This window comes from Mercurialis annua, linkage group LG4 (assembly GCF_937616625.2).
Source record: "Mercurialis annua linkage group LG4, ddMerAnnu1.2, whole genome shotgun sequence".
NCBI classification, from domain to species: Eukaryota; Viridiplantae; Streptophyta; class Magnoliopsida; order Malpighiales; family Euphorbiaceae; genus Mercurialis; species Mercurialis annua.
This window is the reverse complement of record NC_065573.1, coordinates 20,335,821-20,351,830: the sequence shown is the minus strand read 5'-3', so window position 1 is coordinate 20,351,830 and position 16,010 is coordinate 20,335,821. Positions and strand designations below refer to the sequence as shown.

The 16,010-nt window shown below is 30.4% G+C and overlaps 1 protein-coding gene across 1 annotated transcript; it reads right to left on the bottom strand.

Moving 5' to 3' along the window:
• Positions 1–1,484: 1,484 nt before the first annotated feature.
• LOC126679569 (zinc finger A20 and AN1 domain-containing stress-associated protein 4) lies at positions 1,485–2,421 on the bottom strand. The gene has a single exon (XM_050374619.2). It carries the CDS (start codon positions 2,272–2,274, stop codon positions 1,786–1,788), a length of 489 nt encoding a protein of 162 aa, XP_050230576.1. The 5' UTR covers positions 2,275–2,421; the 3' UTR covers positions 1,485–1,785.
• Between the last annotated feature and the right edge of the window lie 13,589 nt (positions 2,422–16,010).

The window sequence follows — 16,010 nt, the reverse complement described above, 5'->3', positions numbered from 1 at the left end:
AGTTTAAATTTTTAAAAATTCAAAATTATACTTTTATTCGTTTAGAATGTATTAGCAGTAGAACAAGCTCAAAATGCAGTGTTAGAGAGTTCTCGACACTGAATTTCAACTTATTTGTCGTCATCTTAAAATTATTTTTTATTGTTTTATTTTAATTTTTTTATAAAATTGATCTGCAAGACATTTTTTCCTGAATAATATCAAGTGTTTGGCAAAAATAAAGATATTTAATCAAAAAAATTAAAACTGACCCAAAATATCAAAAACGAGTAATGGTAAATGATAAATCACCAAATAGATCCGATCCGCTAAAGCCTGCAAACACCAATAAACAGAGGTCAGAAAGAACGCCGGAGGGGGTCTCCGGGCGTTCGCTCCGACGCTCAAGTCAAACTTTGTAGTAGGGGAAAGAAGAAGAAAAGAAAGAGTAATATTGAGTGAATAGAAAGAGGTACCTTAGGGTTTCCCCATATTGTGACTTATATAGACCATGTCTCGTGGTTCTTTTTCCCCTGTTAAGTAGGTCCGTGTTATATCTCGGTATTTGTATCTCGGGATCTAGGTGTGAACGCCGGAGAGTAAGTCATGTTATCATCGTGGTGATGCTAGGTATGGTTTATTCGTAGTTCGATATTGGTATCTCGGAATTTAGGATCTCTGTAAGGTACATGGTTTTGTATCTCGTTCAATGATATCTCGGTTACCGATCTGGTATAGCTAAAAGCTCGGTTAGCTAGACTTAGTGTCCTCTCATTTTATCGAGGTTGCTTCGCCCCTGTGATCATATATTATCCATACGTTATCAGTAAACTAAAAAACTCTCTCTCTCAACAAAATTTGCTCTCCCTTCCCTCTAAATAAAGTTCATCTTCTTCATCTTGTTCTTGGTGAGGGTGGGAGAAGATGATTTTTCAGGTCACCGGAAAATCATCTTCTCTCCGCTCATGGTTTTATTTAGTATAGATCTGCTCTTTGTTGTTTGAATAAGACTTTTTTAAGATGTTTTTTATGGTTTGAAATTTTACCTTATGAAATAAATTGTTATGATTTGTTTTCTTACCTTTTTGATCCGATGTTATAAATCGTTCAAAACTATTTAGTGTTCGTTCGAGCTTTAAATCCAAGTTCTTGTACATCTAAATATTGGGGGGGTTTTTAAATATATATCTTTAGAATATCGTTGAAGATGAATCAAAAATGCTAAGTTTCGTCGGATAGAACGAACTTCTTGTCAAATCGGAAAAGAGGATGATCTAAGTACCCCGTACAACGGGAACATAGTTCTTTGTTATGTTAAGTTTATAGGGATCCATGTCATGGATTTATCCTTATTTTCGATTATTTTTTGCTTATCTTGAATTTTTGTTTAGTAGTTGGTTGTTCAAATTTGAAAGATCGTATTAAGATTCTTGTGATATCACTTTCATTGTTTGTATTTAGTTATTTACATCTTCATCAATATATTCTAACTTGTAAAAAAAAAGTAATGGTAAACTTTTTCTTGTTGTAATAAAAAATTCACATATAATTAAAATTATTTATAAAAACATTATGATTTTATAACAATAATTATAACCACCACAACAATAACACCAAGAAAAAGTACGACGGAGAAAGAGAAGCCGTAGATGAGATATGGTCAAATCAGTCCGTTCATTCATGTTAACCTCTTTTAATCGACGGTGACAGTTCTTCCATGTTCATCTTTCATCTGATCGGAAAAACCAATTCATACGAATTTGTTTGTAGTCTTTGACTAAAAGTCATCTGATCCAACGTCTTAGATTAAATCTTGTGAAGCTTCTCGGCAAGCACAAGAGGATTAGCTCTGGCGATCTCCTCTCTCCCAATCTTCTTAAAATCAAAAGTACAGTCATGTTTCTCCGGGTACCGATGGGTCCCGCAAAACATACTCTCGCACCGACATCTAAACCCGGTCAACCCGACCCGTTTCCTACAGATATAGCATCTATTTGGCTGCTGCTTCTGCTCAATCGCCACCGCGACCGTCACCGCCTCCTCTTTCGCTTCCGTCACCGCCAACGCTGGACTCTGTTGTAACACCTCAAGCTTCGCCGGAGAATCTAAAACCACCGCGGAAGGCGGCGGATAGGGGCGGAGAATTGAAGCGTCTTGTTGTTGTTGTTGTTTGAGGCAATAATCTCCGTAACATTTAGAGCAAAGATTCATGGTGGCAGCGCAGCCGAAAAATCCGCAGTTATTAGCGCAGAGACGGTGGCCTTCCGGTGCTTGGCATCTGTGTTCTTCCGCCATAAGATCTCTAATTTGTAAATTATGACGAATTTGCCCTTGTTTTTCTCACGTTTGAAGAGGGATGTAAAAATTAGAGAGAATTATTGGAGATGAGTTTCTTTTAAAACGACGGAGAGAGAGAGAGAGGCGGCGAGAGATTAAATAAAAAATAATTAAATGATTTTTTAATTTTTTTGAAAAGGAAATGAAGGGAAAAAAAATCAGAAGAAACAAACAGAAACAGAAAGAGGAAGGAGCGGCGAAAAGGGACAAAAGTTAATTATTTAATTTTTAATATATTGTTAAAATTAATTATTTAGTTATTTTTTTAGTTAAAAACGAGAGGAAAAGATCTGATAAGACAGGCTGGAAGGTTTTTATATAAAAAGAAAGAAAATAATGGAAATGCTAAAATGGAAGTCCAGCAAAACTGGTTTCAATTTAAAAAAAAAAAGATTCGTAGAATTTAAGTACTTTAACAAATAAAGCAATGCCACGTATTTCCTGAACTAAAATAATTATGCCACTGGATTTCATGCACAAACTCGGAGATAAGGATTTAGAAAGATCATTACACTCTATTTCAAAGGTTTTTGATATTTGGATGCCTCAATAGGCACCCAAAATTCCGAATCGGTGCCTATTTCAAAATTAATTCTAAAAGAATACCTGATCCCACTTGGTCTGCATTCTAAAAATGCGGACCAAGAGTGATTCCGCATTTCTAGTATGCGGAACACATTAATCAGCTGCGGACCAAGAGTGATTCCGCATTTCTAGTATGCGGAACACAATAATCAGCTGATTAAGCACGTTTCGCATTAGAAATGCGGAACGTGCTGCACATTACCGTTGGGAGCTGACAGCTCCCAACGGTAATAAAATCGTTCCGCATTCTAGAAATGCGGAACATATTAAATGGTTCTGCATTTCTAGAATGCGGAACCATGGCTATAAATTAGCCCTCCGCAATGTAAAACCTCATAATCAAATCAATGGAAAAAATTTGAAAGTGAAAAATATGATAGTTTGAGCGAGTCGGTAGAATTTGAGCGGGGAAAATTTTAATTTCGAGGTATTGTTATATTTTGAATATTTCGGAGCTAAACGGATCTATATTTTGGAGTTAAGGAGTTAAATTCAATATTCGATAGTAATTATTTTGGAGGACTATAAGAAGTTAGTACGTTTAATTTTTTTAGTTATTGCTTTAAATAATTTTAATATTAGTAAATGTTAGAAATGCATATATAAATTTAATTATAATATAGAAAAATGTTAGACTTTAATTATAATTTAGAAATGCATGTATAATATAAAAAAATTAAGAAATATTTATAATTGTTTTAGTTATTAATATTTTTATTTGGAATATTGTTAATATTTATTGTTAGACTTTAATTATTAATATTGTTGTTGTTAAAAATTACTATAGTTTACTAAAATATTGTTAAAAATCCACCAGACCACACCACCGGCGTCTCAGTTCCAGCAGGCCACACCACCGGCGTCTCAGTTTCAGCAGGCCACACCACCGCCGTTTGCTGCATAAGATTAGTATTACCAACCCGCGCTATCTACGGATGATCAGCAGTTCACTTCTTTCGATCAGTGTTACCGTCCCACGCTGCCTCCGGATGATCAGCCGTCGACGTCACATTCGCGGCCATCTTCTTCTCACCAGGCTCAGGATCCATCACAACTTCATTTTACACTGTCAGAGTCTTGGTTATTCAGTTCGAAGCTCGATTCAGAGGCATACGAGGAGCTTTTTTCACGACCGGATATCACACCTCTATCTTTTAGACTCCTATCGCCAGCACAGGAGGAGACCGGTACTGTGCCACCAGGAGCAGACGTTGAGCTTTCAGCTCAAGACGAGGACGACGACGACGATGACAGCGAGGGTCCTCCAATACCCATACATTTTCACTCAATTACAGACAGCTCGCGGCACCGACGGGAGACTCACGGTTTAAGAATACAGAGACCGAAAAATCCTAGATATCAGGATTAGATTTCATATTTTTGTTCATTTATCGATTTTTGTATTTAATAGATGTTGTATGTTTACTATATTTTGTATTTCATAATCGTTTGTTAAAATTGTTATTTTTTTATAAGCGTTTATTAAAATAATTAGTTAAATAAAACAAATACTTAAATCGTCTGTTAAAGTCGTTTTTTAATATTATTTTAAAATCGTTACTAGTTTATAGCGTTTATTTATGATTTTTCAAAATATTTTCTTTTTTTTTTTACTTTCAGCAATGATTGGACACTTTACTACCTAATTATTGCATCTCTCCAATGATTGAGGAGACAAAACTGCTCCCCAATCATTAGGGCAGCACGTTACACATTCCTTGAATGCGGAACGTGCATTAATCAGCTGATTAATGTGTTCTGCATTCTAGGAATGCGGAACCACACTTGGTTCGCATTTCTAGAATGCGGAACCACACTTGGTTCGCATTTCTAAAATGCGGACCAAGTGGGACCAGGCACTCTTTCGGAATTAATTCCGAAAGAGGCACTGATCGGATTTTTGGGTGCCTAAGTTGGTAAGATGCCCTTCTAATTTAAGTGAAATCGCAGCTTTAAACCGTATTCATATATACAGTCGTTTAAAATTTAAAATCAGAGTTTGCCTCCCGCAAGAAACCTAAACGGCTCGAGTTAGGATTTGTCGAATGTGGAAGGTTTAAAAGTGTCGTAGTTAAAAAAACCCTCATGAATCCCATATTAAAAAAAAAGTAGAAAATTTTAATTTGGACCTGATCCATGAACCTATTCAAAAACTAAAAAAAATGCTACATTTTCAAAAATAAAATACTATATTACAACATTTTAGTATTTTTTTTGGAAGAAACAACGTTTTAGTTATTACTTTCATGAACTTATTCCTGCTATATTAACTTGTTAATATTCTTGTAAATCTTAACATAAGAAAATTATGACATGCTTGGATAGTTTTTTTGCTTCAAATGCATATAGAACTTCACTAATATATCAACATCAAATATGTTTGGTTGTGTTATACTTATGACATATCTGATATTTTTAGTCTTGGACAAAAAAATATATATTATCGTTATAAAAACAAAAATTGGAAATCTTAATGAAAATAATTTTATTTAAATTTGTAATAACTAAATAAAAGAATTATTTTGCTGGTGAACCATGTACTCCGTATTTATTAAAAGACTTAATCACTACCTCATTTTTTGATTATTTTTTTTATTCATGGTCACATCTTTTAAAATCTTCAATTTTAATTCATATTTCAATTTTCACTTTCAATTTGTAGTCAATTGAAATGAGAAAATGTTCAATTACACCTCTCATATTACTTTATTTTTAAAAAAATTTAAATGCAAATTGAAATAAATATAAACAACATATTTGAACTTTTTTTCCACTTGAATTTGGACAAATGGTTACAGTTGAAAACGAAAATTAAAAAATAGGCTAAAATTAATGATTTTTAAAAATATGGCTATAGATGGAAAAAAAAAATCAAAAAATGGAGTTTTTTAGTGATTAAATCTTATTAAAATTATAAACAATTCAATTATATGGATGTTGTAAAAAATATTATATTGAATTAGAAATGGAACAAACTAAGATTTAAAAATTACTAAAATTTCAAATCATGTTTGTTTTTGGAATAATTCTCAAAATACCCTACTTTTAGAAAATATAATATTGAGTAATTTCCCTTTTAATTTCAAAAATACTCTTTCTAGTATTTTTATTGGTGTTTTTATAGTATATTTACAGTGTATTTATACTGTATTTTTAGTGTATATATAATATATCTATAGTGATTAAACGTTGTTAAAGGAGATATTTTTATAAATATTTTATAAAATTGAATATCGAATGTAATTAGCAATTCATGGGCTAAATTTTTATAATTACTTCCTTAAAGTATGATAGTTTGAGAATATTCCATTTTTAATGTTATTTGAAAAAAATTATTTTTTTACATTATTTATAAGACCACAACTAATATGGTAAAATAATAAAAATAAACATTTTTCCCTTGTTTTAAAATAATTGTCCTTTTACATAGTTTAAAAGTATAAAATTAATTTTAGTCTTTTTATCAATTAGAAATTTTAGTTTTTTTATTATATCCTTATTTAAATATCATGACTTTCACTATCTTGAAATATTAATATAAATAGTGGATTTTAAATTGGACAATATAAAAAAAATAAAAGTTATAATTTATTAAAAATTGGAAAGTATTAATATAAAAACAAGTAACAATTTATATTAAAACGGAATGAGTAATAATTATTTTTTTAATTCATGTGTAAAAAATACAAGTCTTTTTTAAATGGAAATTAAAGATATATATTAGTAAGTCTCATTCAGTTTATTATATATTGATGTATCATGAATTGATTTTTTTTCTTAATTTAGTTATAAATTAAAACTAAATTATCGGCTTTTCAATTTAATTTGTTTTTCGAAATCAATAGACACATACATAGTTAAAAGAATTGATAATATAATTTATAGCAATATTTATTATAATTATAATATATTGTATTCCATCACCGTATTATCGAATAAAATTGAATTAATATCATTACTAAGGATACTCAAATAATTTATCTAAGAACTCAACAAAACGAGTATCCTTGAATAAACAAGTACTACTTTCTTATAAATAAAATAATTAGTTTTCACCAATGTTTTAAACGATATGACTAACCTACTAAAAACACGTGGCCTTTTTTTGTTGGTTTTTATTAAAAAAAACTGTATTTTTGCTGGGTGGAGCGGTTATTATCAGTTTTTTGCTAGCTGTATTCCCAATTTCGGGTCAAATTTTGTCTTCCAAATTCCAATTGCATAGCACATCCATATTGTCCATCAATGTTCACTTACTAATATTTCAAAACAATAAATATATTTTAATTATTTAGATGATTTTTAATAAAATTAAAAATTAACTGTCGAATTTTAAATATTAAAAATAATAATAATAAATTTTATTAAATGCTAAATTAAATAAATATGTTTAATAACTGCACTTATTGAAAATTATTAAAATTACTATATTTATATATTAAACATCTAAAAATTGACTATTTTAAAAATAAATTAAAAATTAAAAATATAAATAAATAATATTTAAGAAATATTATAATATAACATATATCATATATAAAAATTATAAACTTTATTTTCATATTAATTTTTAGAACTCTAAAAAACCGTTTAAATTTTATAATTAGTGTTGTGTGTTACAAACAGAAGTTTAAATAATATTTAAGAGTGAAAATATAAAATAAAAAGACTAAAAATTGAAAATAAAAAATTTATTATATAAAATATAATAATTTACAATTATAAATGTTGATTTAAGTATATTACGCTCTTTATGGTATTAAAAATAAAAAAAATTAATAAAGTTGAGATAAAAATAATTTATTGGTGAAAAGTAATAATTAGGGATTTTAGTGATTGAAGGGCCTAAAGTCAGGCACGATGGGTGATTTTTAGCCAGAACTTATGAATAAGTTATACGGTGTTAAAAACGGTCATAATAAAAAGAAACACTCCTCTCGTCCGATTGATCAATCCCATTTGTACAATTTTAAAAGTTCATGTTGTGGTTTTTTTTTATATATATATATATACTAAAATTTATTTTTATTCTTTTAATAATCTTAAATATGCATTAAATGTAATTCAACTTATATTTGTTTTAATAATTTAAAGATGCATTGAATACAAATATTCCATTTAGTTTAGGGATTTTTAATAACTATTTAAAAAAAATATTTACAAAAATACCGATAAAAATATTAAATTTTCTGAGATACTAGAAAAAAAGTATTTTTAAAAATACTAAATTGAAAAAAATACTTAAAATAACTCTAAAATAAACCGGAATTAAACCTGTTTATCTTTTAATATTAGAAATGCCACAAATATATCAAGAAAACATTGAAAACGCACTAAAAACAATAAAAAAACTTTTAAGACACTTTTTTTGACATAAAAAATAATTCTTCATTAATATCAAGAAGTTACAAGTGTAAGAATTTACAAAGAAAATAATTATTTCTATTAACCTAATATAGAACAAGATACAAAATCTTGTTCGGAAATCGCCTTACAAGATAAACATCAAAATTTCATAATTGCATTATCATAATAAAAATATAATCTTTACTCTCTAACAGAAAACTTACGAACCTTATATATAAAGAAGACAAACAAATCTTTCATGTAAAAAGGATAATAAAACTTTCATAAAAAAAGACAATCACCATAATAAAAAAATATCATAACAAAACTAATATAGCCTCTAAACGATTTCATCTTCAGTTTTGAAAGGTCTTGATCCATCTCTGATTCTTGATTCAATTATATGTCGAAAATGATGTGTCTCGCTGATAAATTTACCGACAAAAACAAAAAAGATTAAAAAGAACCGGCTATTTATTTTATCTAGGTAAATAATATAATAAAAAACAAATGACTACCGCCAACAACAAAAGTTATCATTGATGTTAGCCGAAAAAATAAATAAATAAAAAATATTGACAGATAGGATTTCTGTTGAAAGAAAGAGGGAGACACTTAAAAACACTTAAAACACTCATATATAACAGTTAACAGTCCACCAGTCAATAGCGGACATACCACTTGTTGACCGTTTGTTACATTTTTTTTATGGCAGAATCGGGCGACTGGTCATCGGATTCCGATTATGTATTTTTCTTGTTTGGTATTTTTTTTAAAATGTTTTATTTTTATATATAAAAATTTGATATAGGTACTAATAATATTAAAATTGTGAAAGGAAATGTAATTTTTAAAAGTTTACAGATTTTTATGAATAAATTTTTAAAAATGGTAAATGGTTTACTTTCTTCAGTAGTTTATTTTAGATATGATTATACTAATTAATAAAGTTTAATAAATTAAAATAAAATAAAATATTATAATTATAAGTATTATTAATTTTAATACAAAATTCATCTGTTACTTTTAAAACGGCGACGGAGTACTAGTAACTAATTTAATTCAATTATTTATACGACCTTGAGAACATTAATTTTATGTAGGAGTATATAAAAATGTCAAACATTTCGTAAAAAAAAAAGTCGTACAGATAAATTATTGTTTTTGTTTTTGTGTTTTTGGTGAATCAGTGCCAGCGTGGTGGGGTGGGATAATGATTGATTGATAAGGTTGAATAAGATTTTTTTGAGTGTCAAGTGTCAGCTCCAACTCGGAGTTATGGACCACCAAATGGGAAATGTGGGATGTATCTGATTATACAGTTTCAAACATATCAAAGGAGTTTGTCATGCCTTTTTTTAAAAAAATAAAATTAAAATCCTAATTAGAGTTAAATTCTAACTACTTTAATTGCTTCCTTTTAAATTTGATAAAATAATTTCATCCATCCATGATTATATCTCATTTGTCAAAATATACTATTATATTAAAATTTTATTAAGTTAGTCCTTTATCTTTTCAAGTGTTGTTAAATATATCCATATTTAATTTTTAATTGACATAACACGATATATCAAATAGGATAAATTATATACATGTGGACGTCTAATATTGCGCTACAAACTATAGACAAGTTGTAGGTATTATTCTGTAAGACCTGAAAAGTGATGAACTAAACTAGTAAAGTTTACACCTGAAGGTTTAGTCTAATGAACAAGTCCTTTTTTGTTGAAAGAGGTCGACGGCTTGACCTCAATTTTCTGAGATCGTGGTTTGCCTGTTTAAAAAATACATACTAATTCTAATTATGCTTTCTCTGCTAACAATTTACATAAAATAGATCTATTTTTGATAAAAAAAAACTAGCAAAATTTTAAAATTAAGGTATATTACAAACCATGTCATAGTGATAGATAAAAATATTTTGGTTTAAATTCTGAATTTTGATCTAAACTGGACAATTTAGAATTTAAATTATTTTATAATATATGGTTAAAATTTATTATAGGTATAATTTTAATATATTTTGATATTAGTATTACCATATATATATATATATATATATATATATATATATATATATATATATATATATATATAGTGTATGTATTTTTAATATATAACTGATGGATGGTGGACTCCACTTGACGTCAATTTTAATACTGAAAGGCTTATCAATCCATACACTTTCACTTATCACATAACACTCTTTCAGAAACCTAATGCAAGACAGACTCTATTAAACCTTAGGTCTCCTTCACCACTGTAAATACACCATTAACACAACTTAGCTAGGAGTAGCACTCGACAATAGGTTTTAGCCGAATTATATAGTATACATACACACACAAAATTAGTCGATTCTAGTCCATCGAACAAGCTTAGACATTTTAGCCTTTAATCACTCAAGAACAAGCTATTACATACTAATCTGAAGATCACTACCACGTCTTGATCACCAGAAAAAGAGCCAAGGACTTAAAACGGAAATTCTAAGAACTCATTCATATCTTTATCACTTTTCATGCCCTACCGTTCGTAATTGTTAAATAATTGTGTTTATGATGCATATTTAATTTATTTTACCAATATTGCAATAAGAAGCGATTAGGAGCATGTTTAGGGTTGCTTTATGATGTTTTATGCCATAAATTTGAAATTTATTCAATTTTGGTGTTTAGGGAGCATGTTAGAGATAAAATATCCGGAAGGATCTGCCAGTAGTGCACAGTGCCGCCGCCGGCATTGTGAAGTGGCGCCGAGTTCCTGCTTCCCCCTTCCCCAAACTCGATGCCAGATCCTTCCAGACTCAATCCGACCTTATTGTGCTCATACTTGGGCCCCGTTTGAGCCCACATGTACTGAATTAGTTATAGTATTATAATATGTGTTGTAAAAGGGTCTGTCCCAATTCAATTCGGGGCTCGGAGCTCAAACTTGTAACACGTTAATCAAACCTGGCTTTGAAGCCCGCTATCGACAAAACCAACCACTTCGATGAGGGATTCCGGGTTTGTTTGAACGCATAATCAACCGTAATTTAAAACATTGGAACCGTATCGACGAAACGAACAATTGTCGTGTTTTCCTCGGAACTCGGTTCCGAACACATTAACGGTCCAAACACATCGAGTACCAGTCACTCCGGCCGACGAGGTTAAAATGTATTCCTAACCTGGTATGTTTACCAACTGTACATGGGGGACGTTGATATATTTTAGACCGCTTTCTAAAAAGAAGCATGCCAAATATTAACAAGTTAAAGTACTAAGCATGTTAATTAGCAATCAAACCAATCAAATCCACCAAATCACCTAGACATCTTAGGGTTGCCACGAAAAAGTAACTAGAGGTTGTATAGGTTATTCAAGATGACGTAATAAAATCAATCACACTTATAAATTCAATTTTAGGCTTTATGCTTGTAAACTAATCCAGACCAACCATTATTCGATTACTTGATAGAAACCGCCACGTTTAGATGTGTGCTTAGGAGTAAGTGCTACTTGCTTCAAATGCTAGAATTGAGTCATATGTGTGTCTTATATGGATCCTTTACCACTTTCATACGTGTTTAATTTCCAGCAAATTATATCGTGAACTGCATGAATATTAAGATGAGATAACCGAATATGTCTAGTGAATAAACCGGTAATTGATAAACCAAGCACACGAGTCTCAGAGAGGTCCACAAACTCGGTCTTTTCCGGCATACGATAATCTTATCTATAAGCGTGTAAGGCTATCTAATCGGTATAAAAGGCATTTTCTAGTTGAATTAGGTGGCGACTCCATTATCTCAAATCTTTTCAGATCCAAAGTCAGCCATAAGTCTGGGCGAGCGGCCTCCGAACCCCGCTCCGCTCACAGTAAACTAATAGTAAATTTATTTTTAGTAGTAAAATAAAAGTAACAAAATTGAAATTAATTTAGTATATGTTTTATATAATGCTAGTAAACTAAACAATAATTTATTTTAACATTTTATTATTAAGAAAAGGACAAATGGCGAAAAACGGCCAAACCTTTCATGAAAGTTTCACAAAATTCCGAACCTTTCAATTTTATCCAATTTGTCCTAAAATGCAGGTTTTTGTTTCAATTATATCCAATTAAGCGATTTTGCTTATGTGACCCTGATGTGTGGCATTACCACATCACGCCTTTTAAAATTTGTCATAAAGATACACCAATTTTTATTTTTAAAAAATCCAAACATATAGTTAACGTGGCATTCACTCATTGGTTAAAAATGACCTTCACATCAGCAAATTACACCAATGAATCAGTGTCACCTCAACATCGTGTATGGATTTGAAAAAAAAAACTGAAAGTTGATGTATTTTTATGACAAATTTTAAAAGGCGTGATTAAATTGAGACAACGTGTAAAATTGGTAATTTTTTTATGACATTACTAGCAATCTATACAATTGTTCATCTTTTCGAACCAAACCATCTTTTTTTTAACAAGACTGGATCAAAATTACAATAACAAAAAATACCTAACTAAATAAACCAGTCGGTTTGAATAGGGCTGTCAAGATCCGTTTGGTTTGATTTGGTTTTTCAAGATCCGTTTGGTTTGGTTTTTCAAGAATCTTACCTTTTTGCAATTATGGTCTAATTAAGATTTATATTTTCTAAGTTTAGGCTAAATGAGATATGATTTCTTACCGACACATCTCGAACTTTCATCTGATTCATGTTACATTCCTGCATCAGTACCACCATTGCATGGGGTTGTCACAAGTTGGACAAAATGATCTTAGCCAAAGAGAAAAAATATTGGTTAATAATAAATAAACTTAGTTTTGGTTGATAATTAATTAATAATTAATACTCTCGGAATCTGTACTCTACAAACTTTTATATTACTTGATAACATTTCGTACATTTGCAAATTTGCTTTATTAATTTGAAAATCCATGGTACTTAGCACTGGGTGTTGATGCACTTTTATTCTGGCTATAAGAAACTGTTTCATTAAACCAATCGCCAATTGTGGTCCCAATATGTTAATAGCATTATAAAAATCCGCTCGTACGCAGTCATAATATGCCCATTGTAACAAAATTATCGGGACGGAAAAAATCATATGTTCATAGATTATTTTGCGAAGGTAAATATTTCGATCGCTAAATTGATTATTAATAGAGACCACGGTTGTACTGTGATGTTTGGATGCTTGAGGTTATCGATCCATAACACATAGAACCCGAGAACAGAGTGAAATCAAGTATTTTGAAAACAAAATATTAGTGTCAACATTTGTGAATGATGTTATTTGTAAACGGTTTTTTTTAATTTAGTGCATTGTTGTTACTTCAGTTCAAATAATAGTAAATTTCTGACACTTGTTATGCATCAAACTTTTCATTGATTTTGCTCCAACTACTTTGCATTATAGGATTCTGATAACTAATTCAACACATATTTTTGCTTATGAGATCTATTATTTGTTCTAGTTTTTATAATTGGTCCATTGCATATTGACACTTCAGAACATTCCTGGGTGTGTATGGAGACAATACTCTATTGACTGGGTTAAATTTATGTATGTATATATATATATATATATATATATATATATATATATATATATATATATATATATATACTAGTGTTTTTCCCGAATATAAAATTGATGTCCACATAATGCCTTGTGTAAGAATGAAATAGTTACCAATTTTAAATTTGCAGAGCATAACCATCTCTGATGCTGGTATTGGTGGTGGAGGTATGCTACTTTTGAAGATGTTCTTATGCTTGTTCTTATTGGTTTATCATTCAATATAATTTAGTGTTGGAATCAAAAAAATTAAGTGAGACGAATGAGAGACGAAAAAAATGGCTCATGACTGGAGAAGGAGGATGGGACGAGACCACTAAAAGAAAAAAATGATGGAAGGTGTAGAAAGGCAGCCGAAGACAATCGATTACAAGAAGCGTTTAAGGGGTGGCCTCCCACCTTACTACGCCTTGGTTTCGCGACATAGCTAAACTAGTAATGAATCAGCAGATATAGTTGCTAGCTCATGATTATAGTTCAAATATGCATCATCGGCTAAAGCCTAAGTTGAAAAAGATATGAAAATCAGCAATAAACACTGCAACAAAAACTACTTATAGGGGCGTTTTTTTTGCTTTGTATGGGCGATTATAACCGCCCCTACAATTGATAACTGCGTTTTTTATTTCGCCCCAAAACCGCTGTTTATCGGCGCCAGTACAATATAGGGGCGGTTATTACAACTACCGGGGAAAGTGATAATTAGGGGCCAATGTATAGGGACGGTTATTAGCAGTTATTGAAAAATACAATGAACATGGAAAAAATCTCTCAACAACGATCTAAAACCTAATTATCTATCAGTTAAGCAAAATAATTTAAAAAAAGAAGTAAATTAAAGATTTCAAAAGGAGATCTGACATGATATTACTCAATCGAAGAAGATGAAAACTTTAGATTCTTGAAATTTCACGATGGTGTTCTTCAGGGAAAAAATGATTGAAGATCGATCGTTAATGAAGAGAAGAAAAATAAATCTGATAAAAATAACAAAATAAGTCTGGGAAATAAAATAGAAAAATGAGAGTTGTTTGGATTTGACGAAAACTACTTTTTACAGAAACCGCCTCTTCTTTTAAAAACCGCGCCACCAAACAATCACCTATATTTTATATTACGGGCCGCATAAAGATGAGCCCTTAGAAAAAGTTCTGAACTTTTTGATATAAAAGTATACGCGCGGTTCGTTGACCCGTCCCTATACTTCCGCCCTCATAAACCAATTTTCCTGTAGTGAAATAAGCGAAATAGACCCCAATCTAGCATCAAAATAGCTTGCAATTTTATATGAATGCCAATGTAAACTCATATTTGTTGTTTTTTAGGTGCGTCAAGAACTCTGTTTTGCGACATGATTGAAATCGCTGGGACACTATTCTTTGCCTTGTGCAGCGTTGGTGAGGTTGATGAATCTTATCACTCTGCTATTATACATGAATTTATCACTGTCTCATTACTCCTTAAAATTGCAGGAATTTTGTGTTAAGAACACTAATCGAGTTGAGAAGCTGTCAATGATTGGTGCTTATGGATTTCTTGTAAGCATAGCTCAAACGTATTCTTTCCAAGTCTACTATATATGCACATAACTCTCAACTTGAAATTATTTATAGGCCATGGTTTGCTACTAATTATGTCCTTACCAATCTTTGGCTAATTTAATGGCATTGATTTCTATAACATTCACTTATATCTATTTGAGAAATAAAGAGTTCGCTGTCTGCTAGTCTTGTAAGTTATATGCTCCAGTTTCTTCAACTTGAATCATATAGTCACTACTGATACATGAGATTATTGTAATGATACATGGAAATTTGTCAGATTCCTATCTTTTGGCGCTCCATTTTCACTTCTAGAAATGCTTTTGAAAAACTCCCAATTTTATACTTATAACTCATTCTCTATGTTGTATTGGAACTTGTTGAGTCCATCGGCATTTCGTTTCTCTTTCCAGAAACGCTTCTAAAACTCCGAAACTTTTATATTTAAAATGTGTTCCTCTAAAAATATCATTTTGTCGTTTTCCTTTTCAGTATTTATATTTCCGTGCAATATAGCCTTTTCTCTACAAAAGAAGTCAGTTCACGTTTCGTATTTTCCATTTCAGAATTTCCTATTTGGATGTTTCCGTGCAGATCATAGCCTTAGCTGTTTACACTCTTTTCAGCTTTACACTATACTCCATTTTCTGA

Excerpts from the sequence above, each read along its gene's own strand:
- LOC126679569 (XM_050374619.2), bottom strand. The coding sequence starts at position 2,274 with ATGGCGGAAGAACACAGATGCCAAGCACCGGAAGGCCACCGTCTCTGC.